Genomic DNA, 24,061 nt, shown 5'->3' on the forward strand with positions numbered 1-24,061 from the left:
AGTACTTGAAATATGTACTTGAGTACTTGAAATATGGCTGGTGTGAAGCGAACTGAGTTATGCTGAGTGTCTGTAAAATACACACCATTTTCAAGACTGAAAAAACTATAAAATCTCACTAATAACTTTATATTGATTGCATGTTGAAGTGATGTTTTAAATATAATGAATCAAGTCTACTTTTTCTTACTTTTTCTAATGGGGCCACTAGAAACCTTAAAATTATGCTATGTTGCCCGCCTTATATATGTCTGTAGGACAATGTGGGTTAAGACTAACGTGGGGATACTAACTGGTACTAAATGGGGGGAGGGGGGCGGTTATGTCACAGCCTAAGCCATTTAAAAATAAGCCTCCAGAAAAGAGAGCACTGTGTGGTCAGCTGGGCCACACTGTGGAAAGAGCGCCTTGGAGGAGGAAACAATGATTTAATTTCCTTGAAGAGCCCCCAAACGACTGAAGCTCAGCACATCAAGGCTCCCGCTGGAAGCCAGCGGCCCCCGGGCACTGGAAACTCTGCCAGCCGGGCGTGGGCGGGCCCTGCCGGGAGGGAGGAGCGCTCCCGGGTCGTGTAGGGGAAGGCCCCGGAGCCACGCGGCTCAGGAAACCACCCCCGCGGCCGGATAGGACACCTCACTGGCCCCTCCTCCGCGGACTCTCCCTAGGCCCCTACCCCGAAAGGAGGAAATCTCGTCCTCAACCTGGCGAAACAGCATCCTCCGAGCCCATGCCTACGCTCCACTCCAAGGCCGCTCACACAGTGCCCTAAAAGACCCGACCTCGGGGGGCTAGAGGGATACGGAGAAAAGGAGAAATCCAGGTGTGTGCTGCAACTGCACGCGCCTGCGCGAAAACCCCTAGTCCTCAATTTCAGCCTGTTACAGGGCCTTCGTCCCTCCTACTTTTCCCCGCCCCCACCTGGAGACGTCACAAAGAGTGACGTATAAAGCGAACAATCACAGTCCGTCCCCTAGTGAGCCAGTAGGGAGAGGGGAGGGAGGGGAGGGGGGAGGGGAAAGGACGGAAGGAGAAGGCTTCGGGGACGGGCTTGTCCCGGTCGCCCAATCAGAGAGCTCTGGGGAGGAGCGGGGCGGGGCCCGAGAAGAGGGTGGGGGGGTGGGGCTAGGGAAAGGAATTAGAAGGCTGCGGGGAGGAGAGGGCGGGCTCCCAGAGATTAAAAGCAGCCAATCAGAGCGCGCCGGCTTCATTCGGAGCGCGGCGTGGGGCGTCGCCGCCGCCGCGCGCGCCGGGGGCTGGTTAAGGCCATGAAACAAAAGAAACCCTGAGAGGGGAGCCGCTGCCACCTCCTGCAGCCCGCCCCGCTGCCGTCCCCACCCACCCACCTAGTTACCTACCTCTGCCTCCTTCCTCTGCCCCTCCACCCCGCCCTCTCGAGTCTCCAGGCGGCCCTGGCGCTCCTCCGCCCGGGTCGCCAGCCCCGCCGCCTCCCCAGAGGAAAGGTGTTTGCGCGCTGAGCAGGGCCCGAGCCCTGTCCGCCATGGGGCTCGCCGCCCGCCGCGCCTGACCCGGCCGCCGCCGCCGCCGCCGCCGCCATTGACAGCACGCCGCCGCGATGCCGAGCGGCAGCTCCGCGGCCCTGGCCCTGGCGGCGGCCCCGGCCCCCCTGCCGCAGCCGCCGCCACCGCCGCCGCTGCCGCCGCCCGCGGGCGGCCCGGAGCTGGAGGGGGACGGGCTCCTGCTGAGGGAGCGCCTGGCCGCGCTAGGCCTCGACGACCCCAGCCCGGCGGAGCCCGGTACCCCGGCGCTTCGGGCCGCGGCGGCAGCGGCGCAGGGCCAGGCCCGGCGGGCGGCGGGGCTGTCTCCGGAGGAGCGGGCTCCGCCCGGCCGGCCCGGGCCCCCGGAGGCGGCCGAGCTGGAGCTGGAGGAGGACGAGGAGGAGGAGGGGGAGGAAGCGGAGCTGGACGGAGACCTGCTGGAGGAGGAGGAGCTGGAGGAGGCAGAGGAGGAGGACCGACCGTCGCTGCTGCTGCTGTCGCCGCCCGCGGCCGCCGCCTCCCAGACCCAACCGATCCCGGGCGGGTCCCTGGGGTCGGTGCTGCTGCCCGCCGCCAGCTTCGATGCCCGGGAGGCGGCCGCGGCGGCCGCGGCGGCGGGGGTGCTCTACGGAGGGGACGATGCCCAGGGCATGATGGCGGCGATGCTGTCCCACGCCTACGGCCCCGGCGGCTGCGGGGCGGCGGCGGCGGCCGCCCTAAACGGGGAGCAGGCGGCCCTGCTCCGGAGAAAGAGCGTCAACACCACTGAATGCGTCCCGGTGCCCAGCTCCGAGCATGTCGCCGAGATTGTCGGTCGCCAGGGTGAGTGCGGCAGGGAGGAGGGGAGTCCCCCTGGGCTTGGCCCCCCCGGGCGTGGGTGGGGAGACGAAAGAAAAGAGCTCCGGGCAGCAACACTGAACCCGGCGAGTCCCCCAAGTCCATCGCGAAGGGGTCTGCGAGGAACCGTGGTAAATGAGATGAGAAGATGGGTCACCTTGCGAAAAACCACGGTATTCCGCTGGTTTTTGCGTGGTAGAAGGTGTTAAGTTTCTGGAGCCACCCAATCCGGTGGTGTTCACTTTACTCGGGCTGTATTCGTGGAACAGTAGGCTGGCGTGGCACCAAAAACCTCAGTGAGGTGGTAAAAGGTCGGGATTCGGTGGATTCGGTGTTGTGCACGGAAAGCTGCGAGATTGCAAGTTTGCGCAGCCGACTGTCTTATAAAAAGCACTCAGCTTTATCTTACAGCAGCTCGTTTCGGTGAAGAAATTGACAGAAATGGAGGCTTTGTATAAAGAGCTCGTTCGAGAGGGAAGGGAATGTTCAAGTGGTGGGTAAAACCATCACCCCCCTCTACCCCTCCGCTATTCAGAAACTTAGCTTTTGAGGAGCAGCCTAACTCTGATCTTCTTGTATTCTCTTTTGATACATTTGAACCCTGGAAAAGGCACATTGGCTATCTTTTAGAACACTTGCATTGTACACGATGAAGAAAAAATGGACAGTAAGGTAATTGAGTTAAGGAACTTTATGCGTTTATACAGTTTTCAGTAAATTCTCTTCACTTGCCAGCACACCAGCACTGCAGACAGACTCCTCCCACATTGTTCAGACAAAGGACCTATGTCTCAGATTCCAGGAGTAGATTTGTGAAGGTGGGGGAAGGGGATGCCCAGAGTACCTCAGTATCCGACATTTTTAGGGAAGGTCCTCTGCACTTTAGCATAGCTTTTTCTCCTGTACTAAGGGAGTAAATATTACCCCCAGCCGCCTCGTTACAATGTAGCTTAGACCGGTTGATGCAGGTCTCTGTACTGTTAGGTTGAGAGCATGGTTGGGGTCAAATAAAGAAATAATGGCGCTGCTGCTTAAATGATCTCATCTTTCCCAAGTGGTCTAAAGTACACATAAATAAGAGGTCTGTGGAAATGGTGGTTTCAAATATCAGAGTTGGCTCATTTCTTACCTCTCAGATTTTAATAAGAAAAACCCGTCTGAAATCTGGGTAAAGGAGATAGCTTATTCAGACTGCCTGATGACTGGTGCTTTAAAGGCACAGTTCAAAGCTGGTACCATTCAATTGAGAGTTTATGGCTATAGTTAGTTCATAAGATTCAGATGCCTTGTTTTTTGTTTGCTTTATTTGGGTGGGTTTTGAGAGGGGAGTTGTTTTGCAGTACTTATGGATACTAATCTAGGAGAGCACTGTTTCACCTTACATAGCATAAAATTGTAATATCTCAATTGAAAAGTCCAGAATGAGTTGGCCATTCAGTTAAGAACATCAAGGAATTGCTGTGTTTCAAGTTTCTGTTTTGCCAGGTGTTGAGTTTATGGCAGTTGGAAATGTGAGATTGATCCAGACAAACTTGCTGCACTTAAAAAACTGTCTAATCAACTGTGGAATGGTACTAAACAAATGTGTAGTTAATGGCACTCTCCACAGTGTGTGACAGTAACATACATGTGAGAACATCAACCCCGGAGGGACTTGGAGAATGGGTAGGACTTCAACAAATAGAGATGAATGACTGAAGAACAATGTGAGGAAAAGTGTGGAGGGATAATAATCTGGGTATAATTAAAAAGTTGTGATTTTTTATTTTATTTTATTTTTTTGGATACTTGGGGTCTTAAAAGGGGTGTGTGTGGTTAAAAAGGGGCTGGGAAGGTGTGCCTTCTGGCCAGAGTATGAAAAACCCTTAATGCCGTACTAGGATGGCGCTTCCTCAGCACAAGTTGCTTCAATGTGCTTATGGTGCCAGTTGACGGTGAGAAAAGAACATTTACTTGCCAGTTTGAGGGACAAGATAATGAAATCTTTTGTATATTTAGTTTAATACAAATAACACAAAATTTTGTCTTTATCTGTATTGTACCCTTTAAAACACCAAAAAATGGTCCCTAATTGCACAAAATGTTGTCTTTATACAAATCCATTATTTAAAAGTAAACTGAATTCATTCCCAGCTTTTATTTTGTACCATCTATTAAAATAATTTAACATTTTATAATTTATTTAATAGCAAATGAGATAAAGTCTTTGGTTTTTCTGTGCTTATTGGGCTGTGTTTATTGGTTAATAAGGAAATGTGGTTCTATTTATGTCTTAGGACATGGAGACAAATTGCTGACTATTCCTCTTACACTTTATAGTTCTCAGAGTTAACAGTACTGTTACAAGTATGTCATCATCCTCTATATTCTCTTAAGAGCCTAAAGTCTTGCCCCCCTTTTCCTGCCTCTAGTGGATCATTGACCCCTTTGCTACCTCCCCCCTCCACCATAATAAAACATATGAAGTGTTTTCCCACTCATGGAGGACAAGGCACCTTACAATGTTTGCATATTTTTGTTTTTAAAGATTTTGTTTATTTATTTGAGAGAGAAGAAGCACATGAGTGGGGAGGGGCGGAAGGAGAGGGAGGAAGAATCTGATGGAGACTCCACACTGAGAATGGAGCCCAGTGCGGGGCTGGATCCTGTGACTGAAAGACTGTCACCTGAGCCAAGACCAAGACCTGAGTCAGACACTTAACCCACTGAGTGAGCCACCCAGGCACCCCTGCACTTTAAAAGTGTGATAATTTGTCTTTTCTCTAAGTGAATAAAGAGGGCAAATCACTTAATTTACTTGTTTGCTTTGGATGAACTAAATTTTCATTCTAAAGAATTAACCGCTCTTGCCATTTTATTCATTACCTGAAGTCATAATTTTCTGTTTGCCATCTCTTAATTGGTTTTGGAAATAATTATGACACAGATGGAGACATTTCTGACTTCAGCTCTGAAGCAAAGGGTAGGACAAATGGAATTCTGAGTCATATAGACTAGAACTCATGTAAATGGCCTCTGGGTTCCGGTATCTTTCAAAGAAAAAAAAACAAACAAACAAACTGCTGCTTTTGATAGTGATGAAAGTTGGCAGTGTTGACCTCATATATGTACTCCCCAGTAGCATATGGTCATTTGCAAATGTTAAATTGGCCCCTTCTTTTAAGCTTTGCATCTCATTGAAAACAACCATACTGTAAAATAAAGCTAGGAACTAGGGGAGGCTTTTTGTATAATCATAGATGTTTTAGAATATGGACATTGAGGGTGAACCTGACAACAGACTTGACTTATGTTAAATGTACTTACCTGCAGGACACGTTCACAGTGGTTAACTAGAGGCTTAAGGCAGTGGATTTGGTTCTAATTTGTACAGTCGTTGATATCCAATTGGACTAAAAAAACTCTATACCCATTCTTAACTACATTATAAGGAAATATTGACTGTTAAAGTCAATTGTTTTAAAAATCTTGTACCTCAGGGTTTTATGTTACTGTTTAAACTTAATGTGGGTCTTCAGCTATTTTCGTTAGTGACTTTATATGTGTGTTTTCTAGTCTCTAGTCTGGAAAAGTCATCTTCAGCTTTTTTTTTTTTTTTTTTTATTGTACACCTTGTCAAACAAATTAAGCTTGTACTCCCAATGTCTGAATATTAATGTATGAATGATACATATGTACTATAAAACATGTAAAGAATTTAAAGAATGGGGTAAAAATGGGAATTGGAGTTCTAATTTTTTTTTTTTCCTGCACTCCAGTTGAGTTTCTTATACCTTACTTTGGCTGTGGCTGAGCTAGACCCCTTTGGAAATTGTTTTTTTATTTATATTGAGCTACTCTGTCTCCACTGATTCCCAGTGGTTTTGTACATGGTCACTTTTTAAATAATGAAGATGTTACAGTGTTTCAAGTTGTCATAAATGCATCCTTGTGACATTTTTCCCCGTTTCATTAGGGTAGAACCACTCCTCAGGTTTTAACACAACTAAAATAAGGTGTATGCTTATTTGTGTATGTCTGTCTGACAGAAAAAGAGAAACTTGGGTCTTGCCATACATAAATTCCCTATTCAAGAAGAAACACATTTCATGAGGACAGAATGTTTCAAAACAATGCTAAAATACAATGTCTTTTTTCTTTTATGGAGAAGGAGGGATTGTTGGCCTTCTCTTTGCCAGGTACTACAATCCTGCTAGGCTATCATCCCCATTTTACAGATGTAGAAACTGGATGTCTGAAAGATACCCTCTTCAAAAACTGGAACTTACATTTAGACCAGTTTGACCTCAAAGATTTAAGTTGCTGCTTCTGTATTCAAGCATCCTGCTCAGGAAGGTTAATATTTGGGTTGATTTCTGCCCTAATCATGAACTTTGGGATATTCTATTTCTAGTTTGGATAACTTAGTATCTTAACTATCCAAATTAATTTACTTAATAAAATTTGCTATCTCTGCTACCCAGAAAGCACAGTTATCATCCTAATATTCTCATTCTCCTATGCCTAACTAAAAAGTCTGTCATTTATAGTTCAGAAAGTGAATTTGTGTTATATACATGGTAGCTTTAAAAAGCAGATATTGTAAGTTCTAGGCTTTAAAATTTAAATTTAGTTGATAACAGTTGTATTAGCTCTAGGACCATTGGGAAAGGTTCAATGATATTGTTTTGCAAATGGGTGGGGAATCTACTGCCTGTTCTTCCTGCCTTATTCAGCTAATGACCTATTTTGATACACTAGGAGGAAATGGAAAATAAAGTAGTAACATAAGGGTGTATTTTCTACCCCCTGGTTACCAACAATCTAAAAATGATCCAGGGTGTAAAGTATTTGGAAAGTGTTACTATGTTAGAGATTTCTCTTTAGAAATTTTTCAACAAAGTTTATGGGTTGAAATTCTGGGTAGCTCTTCTTACATCTTAAGTTTTCAAGGGAAGAGGTAGCATTTAGTTATAAGATAGTGCTTAAAGCCTGCTTCCCCCTCTCTCTACCCCTGCCTTCTGCCTACTTGTGATCTCTCTGTGTCAAACAAAATCTTTAAAAAAAAATTTTTTTAAAGATAGTGCTTAATTTGTCGATTTGATTTTGACTGAGTTTAATATTTGCACATATTGAAGGATTTAATACTTTTGCCTTAAACTGAATACAAAAATGTTTCAGAATGCATGTTTAATATAAAAACTACCCCAGATTCCCTGAACAGTGTCTGCTCAACTGTGATATATTGGAAAGAATCAGCAATCAGAAATTAAAATTCCTAAATTTGATTACTCTGTACCAGTAATTCACTTTGTGATCTTGGACAAGTCACTTAAACTCCCTAGGCTTAGATACCTCTTCAGACGGATGTAATCTTATCTGTAATATCTCTGGACACTGATAGACAAATAAATTGAAACACATGAAACTTTAAGCGATAAGTACATATTTTTGTTAAGTTAAATCTGAAACTAAGTTGAACCACTCTTTCATGTACTTTCTTGGCTTTAGCAGTTTCACACATTATATTCTTCTAATGCAAAAGAACTAGACCCAACTGGTATCTGAATGTCTGTTGGCTACATGGCATTTCTGTGCAGATGGGTTTAAATTATGTTGTGATAACAAAGCCTAGTATCTCAATATTAAAACAATAAAGGTTTATCATTCGCAGGGGTGCTGGTTATTTCAGTCATTCAGGAACTTAGGCCAACACAGCGGCCACCATCTCAAGTGTTCACTGGTCTTCCCATGTGCCTGCAGGATAAGAGACAGTGGAGTAAGACATACTGGTCTTTTCTTTTCTTTTTTTTTTTTTTTTTTTTTTTAAGATTTTATTTATTTATTTGACAGAGAGATCACAAGTAGACAGAGAGGCAGAGAGAAGGGGGAAGCAGCTCCTCGCTGAATAGAGAGCCCAATGCAGGGCTTGATCCCAGGACCCCGAGATCATGACCTGAGCCAAAGGCAGAGGCTTAACCCACTGAGCCACCCAGGAGCCCCAGGACATGCTGGTCTTTAAATGTTAAACCCGGAAGTAGTAGTTACTATCTGCTCATATTTCATTAATTAGAGTCATCTGACCACACCTACCTTCAAGTAGGTGAGAAAGTCCATTACAACCATGTGCCCATAGAAGAGAGCTAGAATATTAGTGAATGGCCATGTTGACTACCACAGTATTATTTTATGATCAAAAGAATTATTACAGAACTTTTTATTTTATTTATGCTATGTAGAATTTGTAATTTAAAGTTGAATTCCCAATGGAAAAAAAGAGAAAAGTGTAATTTCAGCTTAAAAACTCCTTTAGAAAACTCCAAATAAATTATGGAAAATTTATTTTGAAACCCAACTGATCTTCAGGTAGATTCTAAAGTGATAGGTTTTTTTATTATTATTAAACTGCATCTTAATGCCTCCCAGATGGCTTATATACCATAATTTGTGGCTTTACTTTAATTTTTTTCCCCATGCCACCATACAGGGGTATCATATGGACATTTGTAAAGATTAAATCTGATACTTAGACTTTCAAAATAAATTTCCAGTATTAGTGTTGCCAAGCCCAACTATATACTAAATTGAATGTATGCAAAGCCTAATGCTATTGGATTAGATCGAATCTTTATTCCATGACTGATTCTGAAAATTTTAAGTTGCACTGCATAACATTAGAACCTCTTTGATGCCACTGTTTGGGATTTAAGAACAATTTCATGTGGGCATGGTTTGTTTCCTTTGTCCAGGAAGCAAAAACTGCAATTCAGTGTATGCAGGGAAGCCTGATTTGACTACAGTTAAAGTTGTATCATGGAATAATAAGACTAGGACTTAAAATGGTAAAGACAGTTCTTCAGTGAAAATTATAGGTGTAGGTGAAGATTAGCATGAAGTAGTTGGTCTTTTTAACATGGTTGGAAGAGAGTGGGGAGGGAATAGTTCCAAACAGCTAAAAAATGTCCCAAAGGGTTACTGTTGTAAAAGATTTGCATTTTGGGCTGACCTTTTTATTACTGTTCCTTCTTCTGTACCATTCTTCCCTTTGACTTCTACCTTTCCATCAGTATCATTTTAGTATACTGTAGGAAAGGACATTGGAGCCTGGAGTTAGAAAACTTGTTAGAGACTTGGTTTCACCATTTGTTGCCTGTGACCTTGGACAAATCAGTTAACCTTGCAGAGTCTCTATTGTGGAAAAACCGTGTTCCATCAACTTGTTCTTCCTGGCCCCTTCCCACACCCCATTTGTTGTGGGGATCAAGTTTGAGAAGATGTCATTAGTACAAACACATGGCACAATTGCAAGTGTAGAGATAATAAACTATATATGGAGTAGGATAAAGTTTATACATTTTTTTTTTTTACTGCAAGGTTTGTACTCTGAGAAAATGCTAGTTGAAAATAAAAATTATCACATTATTAAGTTTTCCCAGGGTATAGCACTAACTAAATGATGCACAGTGTATTTTTTAAAGTTTACAAATGAATCTGATTATATGGTACCCAAACAGAACTAAGTCTAAGGTTTCTATTAACATCCTCCAAAAGGGATAAACCTAATTTTAAAATCCTCAATTAGGAAACTTATTTGACCGTTCATCTCTAATTTACACCCTCTTCTAGGTGTTTCAGCTTTAGTGAAAGGCCAAATGTGAGCCCTTTTTTAAATTATTAACTATTTCAGTCCTCTTTTCTAAGTGAAAACAGAGGGGGCATTTTAAATTTAGTTTAAGAATCAAGTAGAAACTGAGGCAGGTTGAGAGAATAATGGTGTATTTAGGGGTCATCGGTTTATAATTCTGGGCTTCAGTTTTCCTTGTGCATAAAATGAGATTGAGCTAGATTATTTCTTATAGCGCTTACATTCTGATTTTTGTCCAAAAAGAATCCCTAAAATCATGCAAAACTACACCAGATTTCAAATTCTCATTTAGGTTGACTTAAACATATCTCCTCCAAGTTTTGTACAATCTAAATACAAGTTTTATCTTGAGGAGGAAAATTCCTTAAGTGTTTTCAGCTTCCTATAGAAAATTGGTTTGTTTGTTTTTTTAATGGTAAACCTTCAAGCGTGTGAGACAGTTTATCTCATCTGATCCATTCTCCGTTCCACCGCACACATAAGGAAACAGATCTATGGGGATATAAGTAACATACCCAGGGCCTCGAGCTAATAGAATTAAGGACTTTAACACTCATATCTCATTAAGTGGTAGAGCAAGCTGACAAAGGCTCAGTAAGGATATAGAAGGTTTGAACACCACCACCAATATAAGAAAAGAAAATAAGAGATTGATATCTGTACAGGAACGTGTGTAGACATCAAATCCTTCTGGCGCTTGGAGCTGATACAAGTCAGTGAGGGCAAGCACTGAATTTTAGTCATCTTTGCATCCTTGGTGTCAGTTAAAGTACCTGAAGCAAAGTAAATACTTGCTTATTTTATTGAACTGGATTATCAGATTTGCCGTTGTACTATTACTGTTTTAGTTTCCATATTACAGAAATTGGGATTTTCTTCTCTTACCTTAGTCCCCAACCCTTTATGTAAGGAGCCAGTCAACCTGAGATCGACTTTGTTTTAAGGGCAGTAGACATGTACTTTACTTAAAGCATTAGATGTCAATATGAATACTGATAACAACAGAACTAAAATCCTATAAATGAAGCTGTTTGAAGTCCTGTCAGTGATATTTACAATGAGACTGTATTCTTCACAAAAAATTTCAGAGGATTTTGACTAGAAGAGCTACAAGGACACTTGAACCTTAGAAAGGAAAGCTATTACTTGTATATTGTGCATTTAGGGATAGTTTACATTGCTAATCTAAACAGTTTATTTAAATTTTGAGTTCAGTTTGTGTACATAAGAAACACTGTTACTGGGATTTAGCTGATATTCATCAGTCTTTGAAGATATATTACTGAAATTGAGTTCCTGTAAAATTAAAGGAGCTTTTGAATGGTGTGTCTAGGCTAGCTCATGAGGAGAAGGACCACCCTCGTTCTAATACATCATGGAACATGAAATAATGTGTTTCTCTAGTGCTTTTAGAGAAAAATTGTATGGAGTAGTAAGAGGAGATTGTGGTTATTAAGACAATATGGGTTTGAGATCTGACTTTCCAGCTGGGAGATCTTGAGCAATTCAGTTAAAGTCTTTCCTGCCCTGCTTAAATCACTGTTACGATGATTAAATGAGAATATATCTAGAAGAGTTTGGAAAACTGGAAAACTACAAATTTTTATTCTTTCTTTTTTTTTTTTTTTTAAGATTTTATTTAAGAAGGCAGAGGCAGGCAGAGAGAGAGAAAGGGAAGCAGGTTCCCTGCTGAGCAGAGAGCCCTATGTGGGGCTCGATCCCAGGACCCTGGGATCATGACCTGAGCCGAAGGCAGAGGCTTTAACCCACTGAGCCACCCAGGTGCCCCAAATTTTTATTATTTCAAAACTAAGGGTATTAGATCATTTTACTCAGGAAATAATTGAAGCAGTGTTTTGGGGGTGATGGGGTAGTCTGAAAGAGTACCCTTTGCTGAAATACCTACTTGAATAATGGGCATAATAATAAGCATTTTTAATACATGATTTCATTTAATCCTCGCAAAAACCAAGTGAAAGAAATATCTTTAATCAGTCTCACCCATGAAGAAGAGATAAAGGTTTAGTGACCTGCTAAAGTTCACAAAGCAGGTTAATAATGATCCAAAGTCCAATGTTCCCAACCATTACTCAACCTGCCTTTCCTTGAGGAGAGGAAGAATAGGTGTGTGTGTGTGTGTGTGTGTGTGTGTGTGTGTGTGTGTGTGAAATAACATAGTATCTGATTGTCCCAAGTGCTTTTAAGACCAAAAGAGAAGCAGTGACTGTATTTCCTAAGAGAAGGGGGACTTGGTCAAAAAATTTTCACATTGGAAGGGACCTAGAGGTTGAATGACCTAGCATTGAAACCAGGAGTAATTGGTGATAGATTAGAACCAAGGCCTACAGACGATCAGTTTTCTGCTTCCTACATTGTTTCCTTGTTTGCCTTGGAAGATTCATATGCCGTAGCCATAATAATAAGAGCCAGTACCGTTGTACTATTACTGAGTTCATAGAGCCCCTCACATAGCCTCATCTTCTAAATGGCCATGTTTGTTACTCAAAGCTATAAGGTTTGGAGGGGGAGTACCAGGAGGAAGTTTTCCATGTTATTTAGGGAAATATCTGAGTAGAGATAGAAGAGGAACAAGACATGTTTAGGAGATAATAAAGATTAAGAAAAGGTAGGTTCTGGCTGCTTGATGGGAGAGAGTTGGTGAGGAGAAGATTTTAATGTCAAGCCAGGGAGTTCTAATTTTCTTAAAGGTAAAGAGCTACTCAGGGAGTTTTCACTGCTCCCTCCTTATTTAAAGAAAGTGTGTTTGTTGTGTGTACATACACTGATACCCTAGTAGGATCCTTTTTCCTCAAAACAAAACAATTGGGGGAAATTTTTGAAGAAAGTTACATGCCAAGGATGACCCAAAGTTAAAATAAACACATAAGACAGTTTTGGTGTTTGTAAGGGTTTTAACTTCTTCCAGTCACCTTATATGTAAGATGCATGTAATTTATGGAGTGACTGGAAAATACAATGAATTTCTGGAAAACAAAATACTCTGTCAAAAATCAGCAACACTGGGGTGCCTGGGTGGCTCAGTCGGTTAAGCGGCTACCTTCGGCTCGGGTCATGATCCCAGAGTCCTGGGATCGAGCCTCGCATCAGGCTCCCTGCTCAGTGGCGGGGGAGTGTGCTTCTCCCTCTCCCTCTGCCTGCTGCTCTGCCTACTTGTACTCTCTGTCAAATAAATAAATAAAATCTTAAAAAAAAAAAAAAAAGTCAGCAACACTTCCTATAACATTTGGAGCTACTGACTACTACTTTTAACCTGTTCCGTGATACCACTGCCCTATCCTCCGCAAAAGAACACTTGGCATTGCAGCTCTGTGTACACCTGTTTGGAACACGTTGAGCTTTGTGTTGCTGGGTTGTTTTTTTCCCCCCTTTCTAAATGTTGATTGCAACCTACTAAATTAATATAGTAAACCATGGTCTGAGAAACAATGAAGATCCCATCATTTCAGTTCTTTTCTTTTAACTCCTCTCCTAGCAGGGGATCTCTCCCTCTTAATCACTGACACGTTTGGTGGGAGAGGTTCTCTTTACCCTGAAAAAGCAAGACAGGACCTTTGCCGTACCAGGGAGTGCAGGGACCATAATTCTGGCTGCAGCTAAAGGGTTTTTAAGGCAAACACAGCTCTAGCCTCAGTGATATAGAAAGAGGAAATGGGTTCTTATACCAGCGGTAAGTCGGAGACTTTTTTATTTGGGGAAATTACTTCCAAATCAAAATAAAATTACAACTATTAAAGTTGGTGCTATCCTAGTTTTGAACCTCTGCATATTCTGGTATACAGCTTGCCATAGGTTGGTTTTTGTCAATAGCTATAAGAAAACAGTTATTAGGGCATCTGGATGGCTCAGTCGTTTGAACCTCTGCTTTCTGCTCGGGTTGTGATCCCAGGGCCTGGGATCAGTTCTTAGTCAGGCTACCTGCTCAGCTGGGAGTCTGCTTCTCCCTCTGCCTTCTGTTCTCCTGCTTGTACCTGGTGCTCTCTATCTCTGTCAAATAAGTAAAATCTTTAAAAAAAAAAAAAAATTGCTAGTCCTTATCTCTTAGAATTAAAAAGCCTTGTTCACATTTGAAGTTATGATATCATTTGCCCTGCTGTTCATACAGTCTAAAATAATATCAGTTCTAGCCAAAGATTGATTAATATTCTAAGTCTAGTAAAATGTGTCATTTCTTTGTATTTTTAAAAATTTTTCTGATTTAATTATATTTCTTGGAAAAAGCTAATGCATTTGTATGGTTCAAAATTATAAAAAATTAGAGTGTAAAGGGAAATTAAGTCTCCCTCCTACCCTGTCCCCCTAAATCAACCAGTTTTATGACTGCATTGTATTCCATTATATAGCTATACTGACCACATGCTAATACGAACAATTAAGTAATATAATACAGAGGTCATTTTGCGCCTGTGCAAGTATTTCTACAGAATCAATTCTATGAGTGGGATTGTAGGGGCAGAAGGATCCATGCAGTTGTAATTTTGATAAATAATGCAAAGTGCCGTCAGGCCATTCATACTCTCAGCAGCTAAATATGAAGGTCCTTTTCCCTGTTCTTACTAGCTCTGGCTTTGATACTAGATAGTCTTAGAGGTGGAAAAAGATACCTCAGTTCATGTGAAAATGGGAATTTCATGGTCCATAGCCATTTATTTATTTCCTTTTCTTTGAGCTTTCTGTTTCTTTTCTTTTCCTTTCTTTTTTTAAGATTTTATTTGACAGAGATCACAAGTAGGCAGAGAGGCAGGCAGAGGGAGAGGGGGAAGCAGGCTGTCTGCTGAGCAGAGAGCCCGATGTAGGGCTCGATCCCAGGATCCTGGGATCATGACCTGAGCTGAAGGCAGAGGCTTAACCCACTGAGCTACCTCCATGCCCTGAGCTGTTTCTTTTAATGTGCAGTCTGATTTATCTGTATTCTTCAGGCTTATGAGTTTTTTGCCCCTCTGAGATTATAAATTCTTCCATGATTTTTTTAAATATCTTAGACTTTTCAGATTGAAAGTCAATCTAAAATACTCCAAAAAGCTTTTTAACCTTCTTCACCTGTAAAATAATAAAACAAGTTTGTTTTCTCTTTAGTTTGTGTTGCCTATTTATAACTCTCCCTATTCAAATTTTCCCAACTTTAGAGTATATATATTCTAGAAATCATGTGTTAGTTGTTTGAAATTCATAATATGTATGTTCCTGTAGAAACAGTATTATGATTGATGAGGTTTCCTATAGTCCTAATCTGAGTTGAGGCTAGTGTGTGGTCAGTATTATGGAGGGCACGTGTTGCATGGAGCACTGGTGTGGTGCATAAACAATGAATGCTGGAACACTGAAAAGAAATAAAATAAAACAAAATGGGGGAAAAAAACTTTCTTACAAAATTTAGGAGAGAGAACAGATATATTCTTCTTTTTTTGTTGCTAGTGGCTTAAAGGGGTTGGTTTAGCCATCTTCCCAATTACCTTTACCTTTATCTGCAAAACCCATAGACACTGTCTTTGTGGCAGAATTGGCCGATCTTCCTCTCCTATCTCAGAAGTGGTTTCTGCTCAGAATGTTTGTCTTCTGTTCTTCCTATTGAGCCAATTATTAAACACCTCTTTGTTAGTACCAGCCATAGGCCAGAGAGTGTTTTGTGTACCTTTAGGCATATTTTCTTAGTTAATAATACACCTATTAGGTATTAAACAAAAAGTATTCTACTAAGGTCAGCTGACAGTTGCTTATAGTCACAGGTATTTATTTGGAGAACTTTACTCGGTTCAACTTTCTAGTGGTCAGTATTAGTATGGGTTGAGAGGAGCTAACCCCAGACCCTTTTGTTATTTCTCCCTTTGTGCTTAATAGAAATTGCCCAGTGCTTTTCTGCAGGATGAACAGGACCTTCTTCATTAGAAATGTGATGCTAGCAGACTGCCTTCTTGTTAAGTTGTAGCCCAGAGTATCTGAATAATAACAATAACTGCCCTGGATGTATAGGGTGAACAGTTAGTTATTGGTTGACGTTAGCCTTTCAGAATGTCTTGGGCAGCTCTGTCAGTCACATGTTGATTGGCCTTAGGAAGTACCCTCAGTTCACAGCCCCAAGCGACACCTTCCGTGTTGAATTGAGAGAGTCTCCTGAAGATTCAGATTCTGTATCAATAAGGAGATATAAAAGTTTTGGGGCGCCTGGGTGGCTCAGGGGGATAAAGCCTCTGCCTTCAGCTCAGGTCATGATCCTGGGGTCCTGGGACATGATCGAGCCCCGCGTCTGGCTCTCTGCTCAGCATGGAGCCTGCTTCTCTTCCTCTCTCTGCCAGCCTCTTTGCCTACTTGTGATCTCTGTCTGTCAAATAAATAAATAAAATCTTAAAAAAAAAAGATATAAAAGTTTTATTGCTCTTATCTTCTAACACACTTTCTGTTGGAGCAAAAGCAGTAACACTGTCATATAGTTAAAAGTTACACCATCAAGTTAATCTTATAGTTCATTATAGATGTAAACTTACAGCAGCACTCTTAGTGCTTAAAACTTCTGAGTTTTATAGTAGCATAAATTCAACTCATTGTAATAATTTCCTGATAGCCCACAAGCCACCCCTCTCCCCTTGGCCCTTCTTACCTCATCCAGTTATGTACTAAGTGCTTTCCTTGCAGTTTTGCACCAAGTCTTCTCAGATTAATATAACTTCACATTCAAGTAAACCTAATGCTAAAAGTGTTTTCATGATAGGTACCTAGGATCCAGCAGTGAGGAAAAAAGCCATTTATTTCTTTGTAAGTTTTACATTTTGTTGGAAGGTGGAATAGGTCTGGGTTAAGATACATAAGTCTAGTGGTAGCTTGAATAAAGTTGTGTTGAATGTGTTATAATTGAAGTTAGCATAATCAACTCCTTTCAACAAAGTTGTATTAGCAGCATGGGGCTAGAATAAGAGTCTTGAAGAACTCAGCAAAAAAAGCTTAGCTGCAAAGCAATATGTATAAGAAAGGCCCAGTGTTCTTATGCAGAAATCAGCACATGCCCTATGGGCACCCCAAAGGCCTGTACTTCTCGTCAACCGCCCAGTGGTTTGGGAATGTTTAGCAAGGGCGCACAAAGCAGTCTTGAGGGATAGGAACCTTTGCAGAGGATGAGACATCTGAACCAAAATCTGTATAGCCAGCAGGAATTAAGCAAGTAGAAGTGGGAGTAAAGAGCCAAGGACAAAGGAGCATTCTAGTCATGGAAGCAAGGAAACATGGATAGAAGTTTAATATGGTGGAAACTCACAGCAGAGTTTAAGAAGTGAGGAAAGGGAGGAGCGCCTGAGTGGCTCACTGGCTTAAGCATCTGCCTTTGGCTCAGGTCATGATCCTAGGGTCCCGGGAAGGAGCCCTGCATGGATCTCCCTGCTTAGCAAGGAGTGTGCTTGGTCCTCTGCCCCTCCCTTACCCCATGTGCCAGTTCTCTCTCTCTCTCTCTCTCTCTCTCTCAAATAAATAACTCTTTAAAAAAAGAAGAAGAAGAAGTGAGGAAGGGGAAAAGGAGAGACCAGCAGAGAGATGTATCTCGAGAGAGAGGTAACCCAGTCCCAGGTAAAGGGGGCTTTGTGTGCCACGTTGTTTGGACTTTATGCTTATGGCTAAAGGGAGCCGCTGATGCGCTTTATGCAAAGAAGTGATCATGTGATCTGTGTTTTATTTAGAAACCACCATTTGACTTAAATGACTATAGAGAATGGGTGGGAGTAAGGTGGGCCTGGAAGCAAGGGGACTTGGGGGAAGGTTGCAGTTATGCAGGTTAGGAACGGTATATATGAAGACCTAGTTTTTTTGTTTTGTTTTGTTTTTAAGACTTAGTTTTTATACATTGTGAGTTTATTGGGGGCAAAAAAGGGGGGGGAGGAAAATTTTAAGAAAAAGACCACCCAAAGTGTGACCTATGTCTTTAAGAGCACCTTCATTTTAAGGAACCTAGGAATAACATATGACATATTCATGAGGACAGATCTGTTCTAGCAAGCTTCACGTTAAGATCTTTGGAAAGTATAATCCCAGAGTCCTATGCCTTAGTTGTGTATTTGACATTTTAAGTTACACGTTGAAGCCGTCTAATCTCACATAGTTGGCACTGGTAATAGGTGATTACTCTAAAAGTTTAAAGAATTATGGATAGTTATGAATATGCATCTCAGATATTTTATTTTAACTTAAATGCACTTGGGATTTGGGCCAAAGGCTTTTATTTGAGAATGGGTCTGCCAATCTGAGTAGTCTTTTAATAAAATGACATGCAGTGCCCATGTTCCATACAATTTTCAATATGTTTCTTTTGAGTTTAGCAGGAATTTTACAGTGAATGCAGAGTCATCCTGTGTTAGTTTCTTACCCCAGGCCTTTACAGTTGTCTCACCCATACATAATTCAGCAACACCCTTTTTTTTTCTTTAAGGTACACATCTTTTACTGAGAGTTTCTTTTCTTTTCTTTTCTTTTTTTTAAGATTTTACTTATTTATTTGAGACAGAGAGAGACCATTAACAGGGGAGTGGCAGAGGGACAAGCAGACTCCCTGCCAAGCAGGGAGCCCGGACCCAGGGCTGATCCCCCAGGACTCTGCAATCATGACCTGAACTGAAGTCAGATGCTTAACTGACTGAGCCACCCAGGCAGCCCTTTATTGAAATTTTCAAAAAATAATCCGCTTCATTTTCATACAAGCATAGTGTCTTTATGCATTCATTTTTCACTGATTTATGTCAAAGTTAATTTAGTTAATGCGTAGGTAGGACTAGTATAACCAGATATGAGGATAGCTTAACCTCAAATTCAGTTGATGTGAGCAGATGCGAGATGGCCTTTGAGCCATGAGCATTGTGCTCATCATGAGTTTTATAGAGTGGAGAGTGATGTTAAAATACAACAACTAGGTGGAAGTCGGTTAAACAACTTCTTAGAGTTGTGCGAAATTTGCGGTTCTCAGACTGACAGAAAGACCATAGGTTTTGAAGTTAGAGTAGGTTTAACTGTGCTTGTAAGCTTCATTTTCCTTAGCAATAAAAGGAGGGCAGTAACCTAGTTCTTAGGGTTATTGTATAGCTTGAATGAGGCAGTAGCTGTTCAGTGTCTTACATGTGCACTAGTGGTTTTTCTTTGCCACCAACATCCTGCAAGGGAGTTATTTTATTACTGTTCTGAAAGTCAGACCTGCATATGGTACAGCTTGCCTGTACACAGTATCCCGTGCATCATTCGCAGTGACTGATAACAAGAAGGAGACAACAGGCGTGACTTTTAAGAGGTGCCGCCGCCTCCAAGTGAAAGGCCAGCAGACAGGTATACCTGAGGATGGGGGAGCATTTGTGGAGTTGGGAAAGCATTCTCGTGATCTAGTGACAGGTTTTTATGATAAAGAAAAAAACTGCCCAGAAGCAGACATGTAGCTTGAAAGGAGCTTTCTGTGACCTGTCTTTATCAGTTTTACTGACATAGATGTTGATTCTTACGAAATATTTTCTTTCTAACAGGTTGTAAAATTAAAGCACTGAGAGCCAAGACAAACACGTATATCAAGACACCTGTTCGTGGTGAAGAGCCCATTTTTGTTGTCACTGGACGGAAAGAAGATGTTGCCATGGCCAAAAGAGAAATTCTCTCCGCTGCAGAGCACTTCTCCATGATCCGTGCGTCTCGAAACAAAAATGGCCCTGCCCTGGGAGGGTTGTCATGTAGTCCAAATCTGCCAGGTCAAACCACCGTTCAAGTGAGGGTCCCCTATCGTGTGGTAGGATTGGTCGTTGGGCCCAAAGGAGCAACTATTAAGAGAATTCAGCAGCAGACCCACACATACATAGTAACTCCAAGCAGAGATAAAGAGCCTGTCTTCGAAGTGACAGGGATGCCCGAAAATGTTGACCGAGCACGAGAAGAAATAGAAATGCATATCGCCATGCGTACAGGAAACTATATTGAACTCAATGAAGAAAATGATTTCCATTACAACGGTACCGATGTAAGCTTTGAAGGTGGCACTCTTGGCTCTGCGTGGCTCTCCTCCAATCCTGTTCCTCCCAGCCGCGCAAGAATGATATCCAATTATCGAAATGATAGTTCCAGTTCTCTGGGAAGTGGTTCCACAGATTCCTACTTTGGAAGCAATAGGCTGGCTGACTTTAGTCCAACAAGCCCATTTAGCACAGGAAACTTTTGGTTTGGAGATACACTACCATCTGTAGGCTCAGAAGATCTTGCAGTTGACTCTCCTGCCTTTGACTCTTTACCAACATCTGCTCAAACTATCTGGACTCCCTTTGAACCAGTTAACCCACTCTCTGGCTTTGGGAGTGATCCCTCTGGTAACATGAAGACTCAGCGTAGAGGAAGTCAGCCATCTACTCCTCGTCTGTCTCCTACATTTCCTGAGAGCATTGAACACCCGCTTGCTCGGAGGGTTAGGAGCGACCCACCTAGTACAGGCAACCATGTTGGCCTTCCAATATACATCCCTGCTTTTTCTAATGGTACCAATAGTTACTCCTCTTCCAATGGTGGTTCCACCTCTAGCTCACCTCCAGAATCAAGACGAAAGCACGATTGTGTGATTTGCTTTGAGAATGAAGTTATTGCTGCCCTAGTTCCATGTGGCCACAACCTCTTCTGCATGGAATGTGCCAACAAGATCTGTGAAAAGAGAACGCCATCATGTCCAGTTTGCCAGACAGCTGTTACTCAGGCAATCCAAATTCACTCTTAACTATATATATATACATAAATACTATATCTCTATATGGACTCGTAAAGGCATGGGTATAATGGTACCCCCAGTAAACTTCCTAATGAATTCTTATGACTGTTATCAGGCTTTATTGGGATTAGGCTAAAGTTGTTAGTAAACTTATAAAAGGCTGCTATGGTAACACTAAACCTAAGTGGTCTCTTGTCTATTAGTTTGGTTTGAATTATTAATACTATCCTGTAGACCCAGAGACATAGCTTGTATAAGAATCGTTAAAACCGAAGTTCAGCTTGGCTGAGTGAAGATAATCATAGGTTGCGTGAGCCTATGAGCAAAGTTTATACGTCTAGATTTCAGAACAGTGGGTCCCAAAGCCTAGCCACATTAAGAGTTTATGGAGGGTACTTGGCATTACAGATGATCCAGACACTTCCAGTGCTGCCTTCTTTACACTGCCAGTTTTGACAAAACAGGTTCGTTTTTTATTTTACAACAACTTATGCCTAATTCTGCAGGATTGCAAGTAACTTTTTAATGCATTGTGATTACTTATTGGTAATAATAGGGCTGATGGCAGTTTACTCGATCACTGGTTATAATTTGGGACAAAAACTGCTACATTGACCTTCATCTCGCCCAGAACGCTCACGGCTGGTATGATCAGTGGATCAGGAATGCAATTGTGTCGATTGTGAATTCCTACCCATTGCCTGCCTCGGTGAATGTGGAAATGGCCACCTGGGTTTTCCCATTTCAGGAAGGGCTTTGGGATGCACCTGTATTGGCTAATAATTGAGGATGCGAACATTCCATTCATGAGTCTGATCAAGCTGTTGATTAATTTTTAGAATATAGATCAAAATGTGAAACATTTTATGTTCAATCCATATTTGTCTTGCACATTATAAATATATTTTTATTTTTTAGTAATTTAGGGGAGGGGGAGGGAGAGAGGGATGATAATGCCCTTAGCATAATTTACAAAAGCAGCTGTGATGACCTTCAATCAGTTTACTTCATTTCAAAACTATTTCCAATCACAAGGAAAGATTTCTTTAAGATACACTTTTACATTTCACCTGTGGATGTCTATAACTTCATCCTCAGTATGTTCCCAAATCTGTGCTGGCATTGAAAGGACAAAACAATATACTGGTGGGTTTTTCTACTAATTATTTTTTGAAGCGTTATTTTCCCAACACAAAAGAGCTTTTTTTCTCAATATAACAAAAAATTGAAAATCCTATGTGTATTGAATAGTAAATAGACAAATTTTATTTTTTATTTCCACTTGAAGAGTTACATTTCGTATAAAAGTTTACAAATAACGGTTTTTATTTTGATTTTTTCAGTATAAAAATTGCCTTGATGGCATATTATGATGTAATGCTAATTGCTTGTAGGATAGTTAAATGTCAGTATTGAAACCTAATCTTTAGCTGCCGTCTTGTAGATACGAACGAATGTTCACCAAGCATGTATTTTGTATTTTGTTGCATTGTACACTGCAACTAATAAGCCAAGGAAACGACATATATTAGGTGCGTGTACTGTTTCTAAAAACCACAAACTAAGAATGATAAATTATCAATATAGTTTAGTATTTGCTAATTTTACTACACTCTTTTGTTATGTATATGTAGGGAAGTCATAGGGATTATAAATTCAATTTGAGTAAAGTTTAAAACCATATATTTTATGATAAAGGGCCTTTAACTTAAGATGGCCAAAGCACTGATATTATATATTTGCTGTAAAGAGAATTATAAGAGTTTTATTTTTCTGATATTAAAAGTTACTTAATAAAGACTTGTTTCCATTAACTTGAATGTATTCTCCTTGGTATTTTTCATGCAATCATTAGTTTAGGCTGGAAGATGGCCATTTGCCAGAATTGAACATTTTCTTTTACAATGTTTCCCCTCTCCCAGGCCAGCTCCCTGTGTCCATTCTTAGAGTGATTTTTTTTTTCAGTGTGTTCTTAGAGTGTTAACTGTGTCGCTTATGCTCCATCCAAATTTAGCTTTTCCTTTGAGAATTTTTCGTTATAGGGAAATTAGAGATTTAGCTAGGTTTGGATTGTTCCGTTGCTTGCTTGTGTAGTCGACCACGATTACTATTATCCTAATTGTAAATAATGACTTTTTACATATTGATGTTAACTAAAATCCTGAATCCATCCAGACTCTACTCAGTTTCTATCCTTTGTTACATACAGGTTTTTGTCTTTTTAACCACTAAATCTAGAAGATGAATTTCTAATACGAAGGTACACATTTTTAAACTTTCAGGAAGTACCTTCTGAAAGGTTTGTGGTTGATGAAAATATTACTCTATTTATGAAATGATTTGATACTGATCGGAGTAAATTATTGCCATTTGTTACAAAGCAAGAATAAAGACCTTCCTAAGATGTTCTAAAGAAAACAAAATTCTGTTCATTCTTAGAGATATTGCACAGCCACAGTGAGTCTTTTCATGGTAGGTGTTGAACAGAAATTCTTCAGCCGCACTAGAAAACTGGAGAACAGAGATTTGATGATGGGTAAGATCAGTGCCCTAGAATCGTTTTGTGAGCTTTAGGATTAACCTCCACAACCATGAAGGAGAAACATTTGGGTGTGGTACAGGACTGTCGTCTGGCCCCTCTGATTCAGTTTTTCTTTCCACCATTTCAGTGACCCACAATTAGTTACTTTCCAGCTGGGAGGCAGATGACCTCTGTAGCCTAACACAGCCTCACAACACCTGTGTCCTTACCCTCACTTCATCTCATGTAGGCATTTCTCTCATCACAAGAAGGGTGATATTTTGAGCGAGAGAGACCACGTTTACGTAACTTTTGTCTTTACAGCATATTGTCAGTGTTTTATCATTCTTGTTCATCTACTGTGTCTAATTTATAAGTCAACTTTATCATAGGTATGCAGGTATAGGGAAAAACAGCACGTTTAGGGTTCGGTACTAATCGTGGTTTCAGGGTCCACAGGGGGTCTTGGAACATCCTCCTCAGACAAAGGAACAGAATGCTATCCTTCTACACCTCCAACATAGACTGAACAACCAACGAATATGAATTTCTAGTACCTCATATAAGGTCAAGATATTTTCAGAGGAACTTGCAAATAATCTACTTTGGAGACTTTCCTTGCCAGAGGAAGCCAAAACTGTCTGAAAATGTTAGCAAAACTGAGAAGCACTTACCCAAGTTCTAAGTCTAGAACTGCCTTTTCTTGATGTTTGCATTCATTTTATTGCGTAGGGAAGGACAGGGAGAGAGGCTCTAGGAAACCTGTGCGCCTGCCTTTACCAGGGAATTACTACACCAGTGGTGGGTTTGCAGTGTGAATGGTTAAGAATGGGGGAAACATTACATGTTTCCCCCACTATCTGAAG

At 41.2% G+C, this 24,061-nt stretch overlaps 1 protein-coding gene across 1 annotated transcript; it reads left to right on the top strand.

Moving 5' to 3' along the window:
* The first annotated feature begins 1,018 nt into the window (after positions 1-1,018).
* MEX3C (mex-3 RNA binding family member C) lies at positions 1,019-22,494 on the top strand. The gene is made up of 2 exons (XM_047697201.1): positions 1,019-2,318; positions 19,458-22,494. The coding sequence occupies exons 1-2, from the start codon at positions 1,574-1,576 to the stop codon at positions 20,681-20,683; spliced, it is 1,971 nt and encodes a 656-aa protein (XP_047553157.1). The 5' UTR covers positions 1,019-1,573; the 3' UTR covers positions 20,684-22,494.
* Positions 22,495-24,061: the final 1,567 nt, after the last annotated feature.

The sequence above is a fragment of the Lutra lutra genome, chromosome 12 (genome assembly GCF_902655055.1).
Source record: "Lutra lutra chromosome 12, mLutLut1.2, whole genome shotgun sequence".
NCBI lineage: Eukaryota > Metazoa > Chordata > Mammalia > Carnivora > Mustelidae > Lutra > Lutra lutra.

What these genes read in the sequence shown, in the direction of transcription:
- MEX3C (XM_047697201.1), top strand. Translation starts at nt 1,574, where the DNA reads ATGCCGAGCGGCAGCTCCGCGGCCCTGGCCCTGGCGGCGGCCCCGGCC. An exon ending in CGAGATTGTCGGTCGCCAGG is followed by an intron (nt 2,319 to 19,457) that starts GTGAGTGCGGCA and finishes TCTTTCTAACAG; the next exon opens with GTTGTAAAATTAAAGCACTG.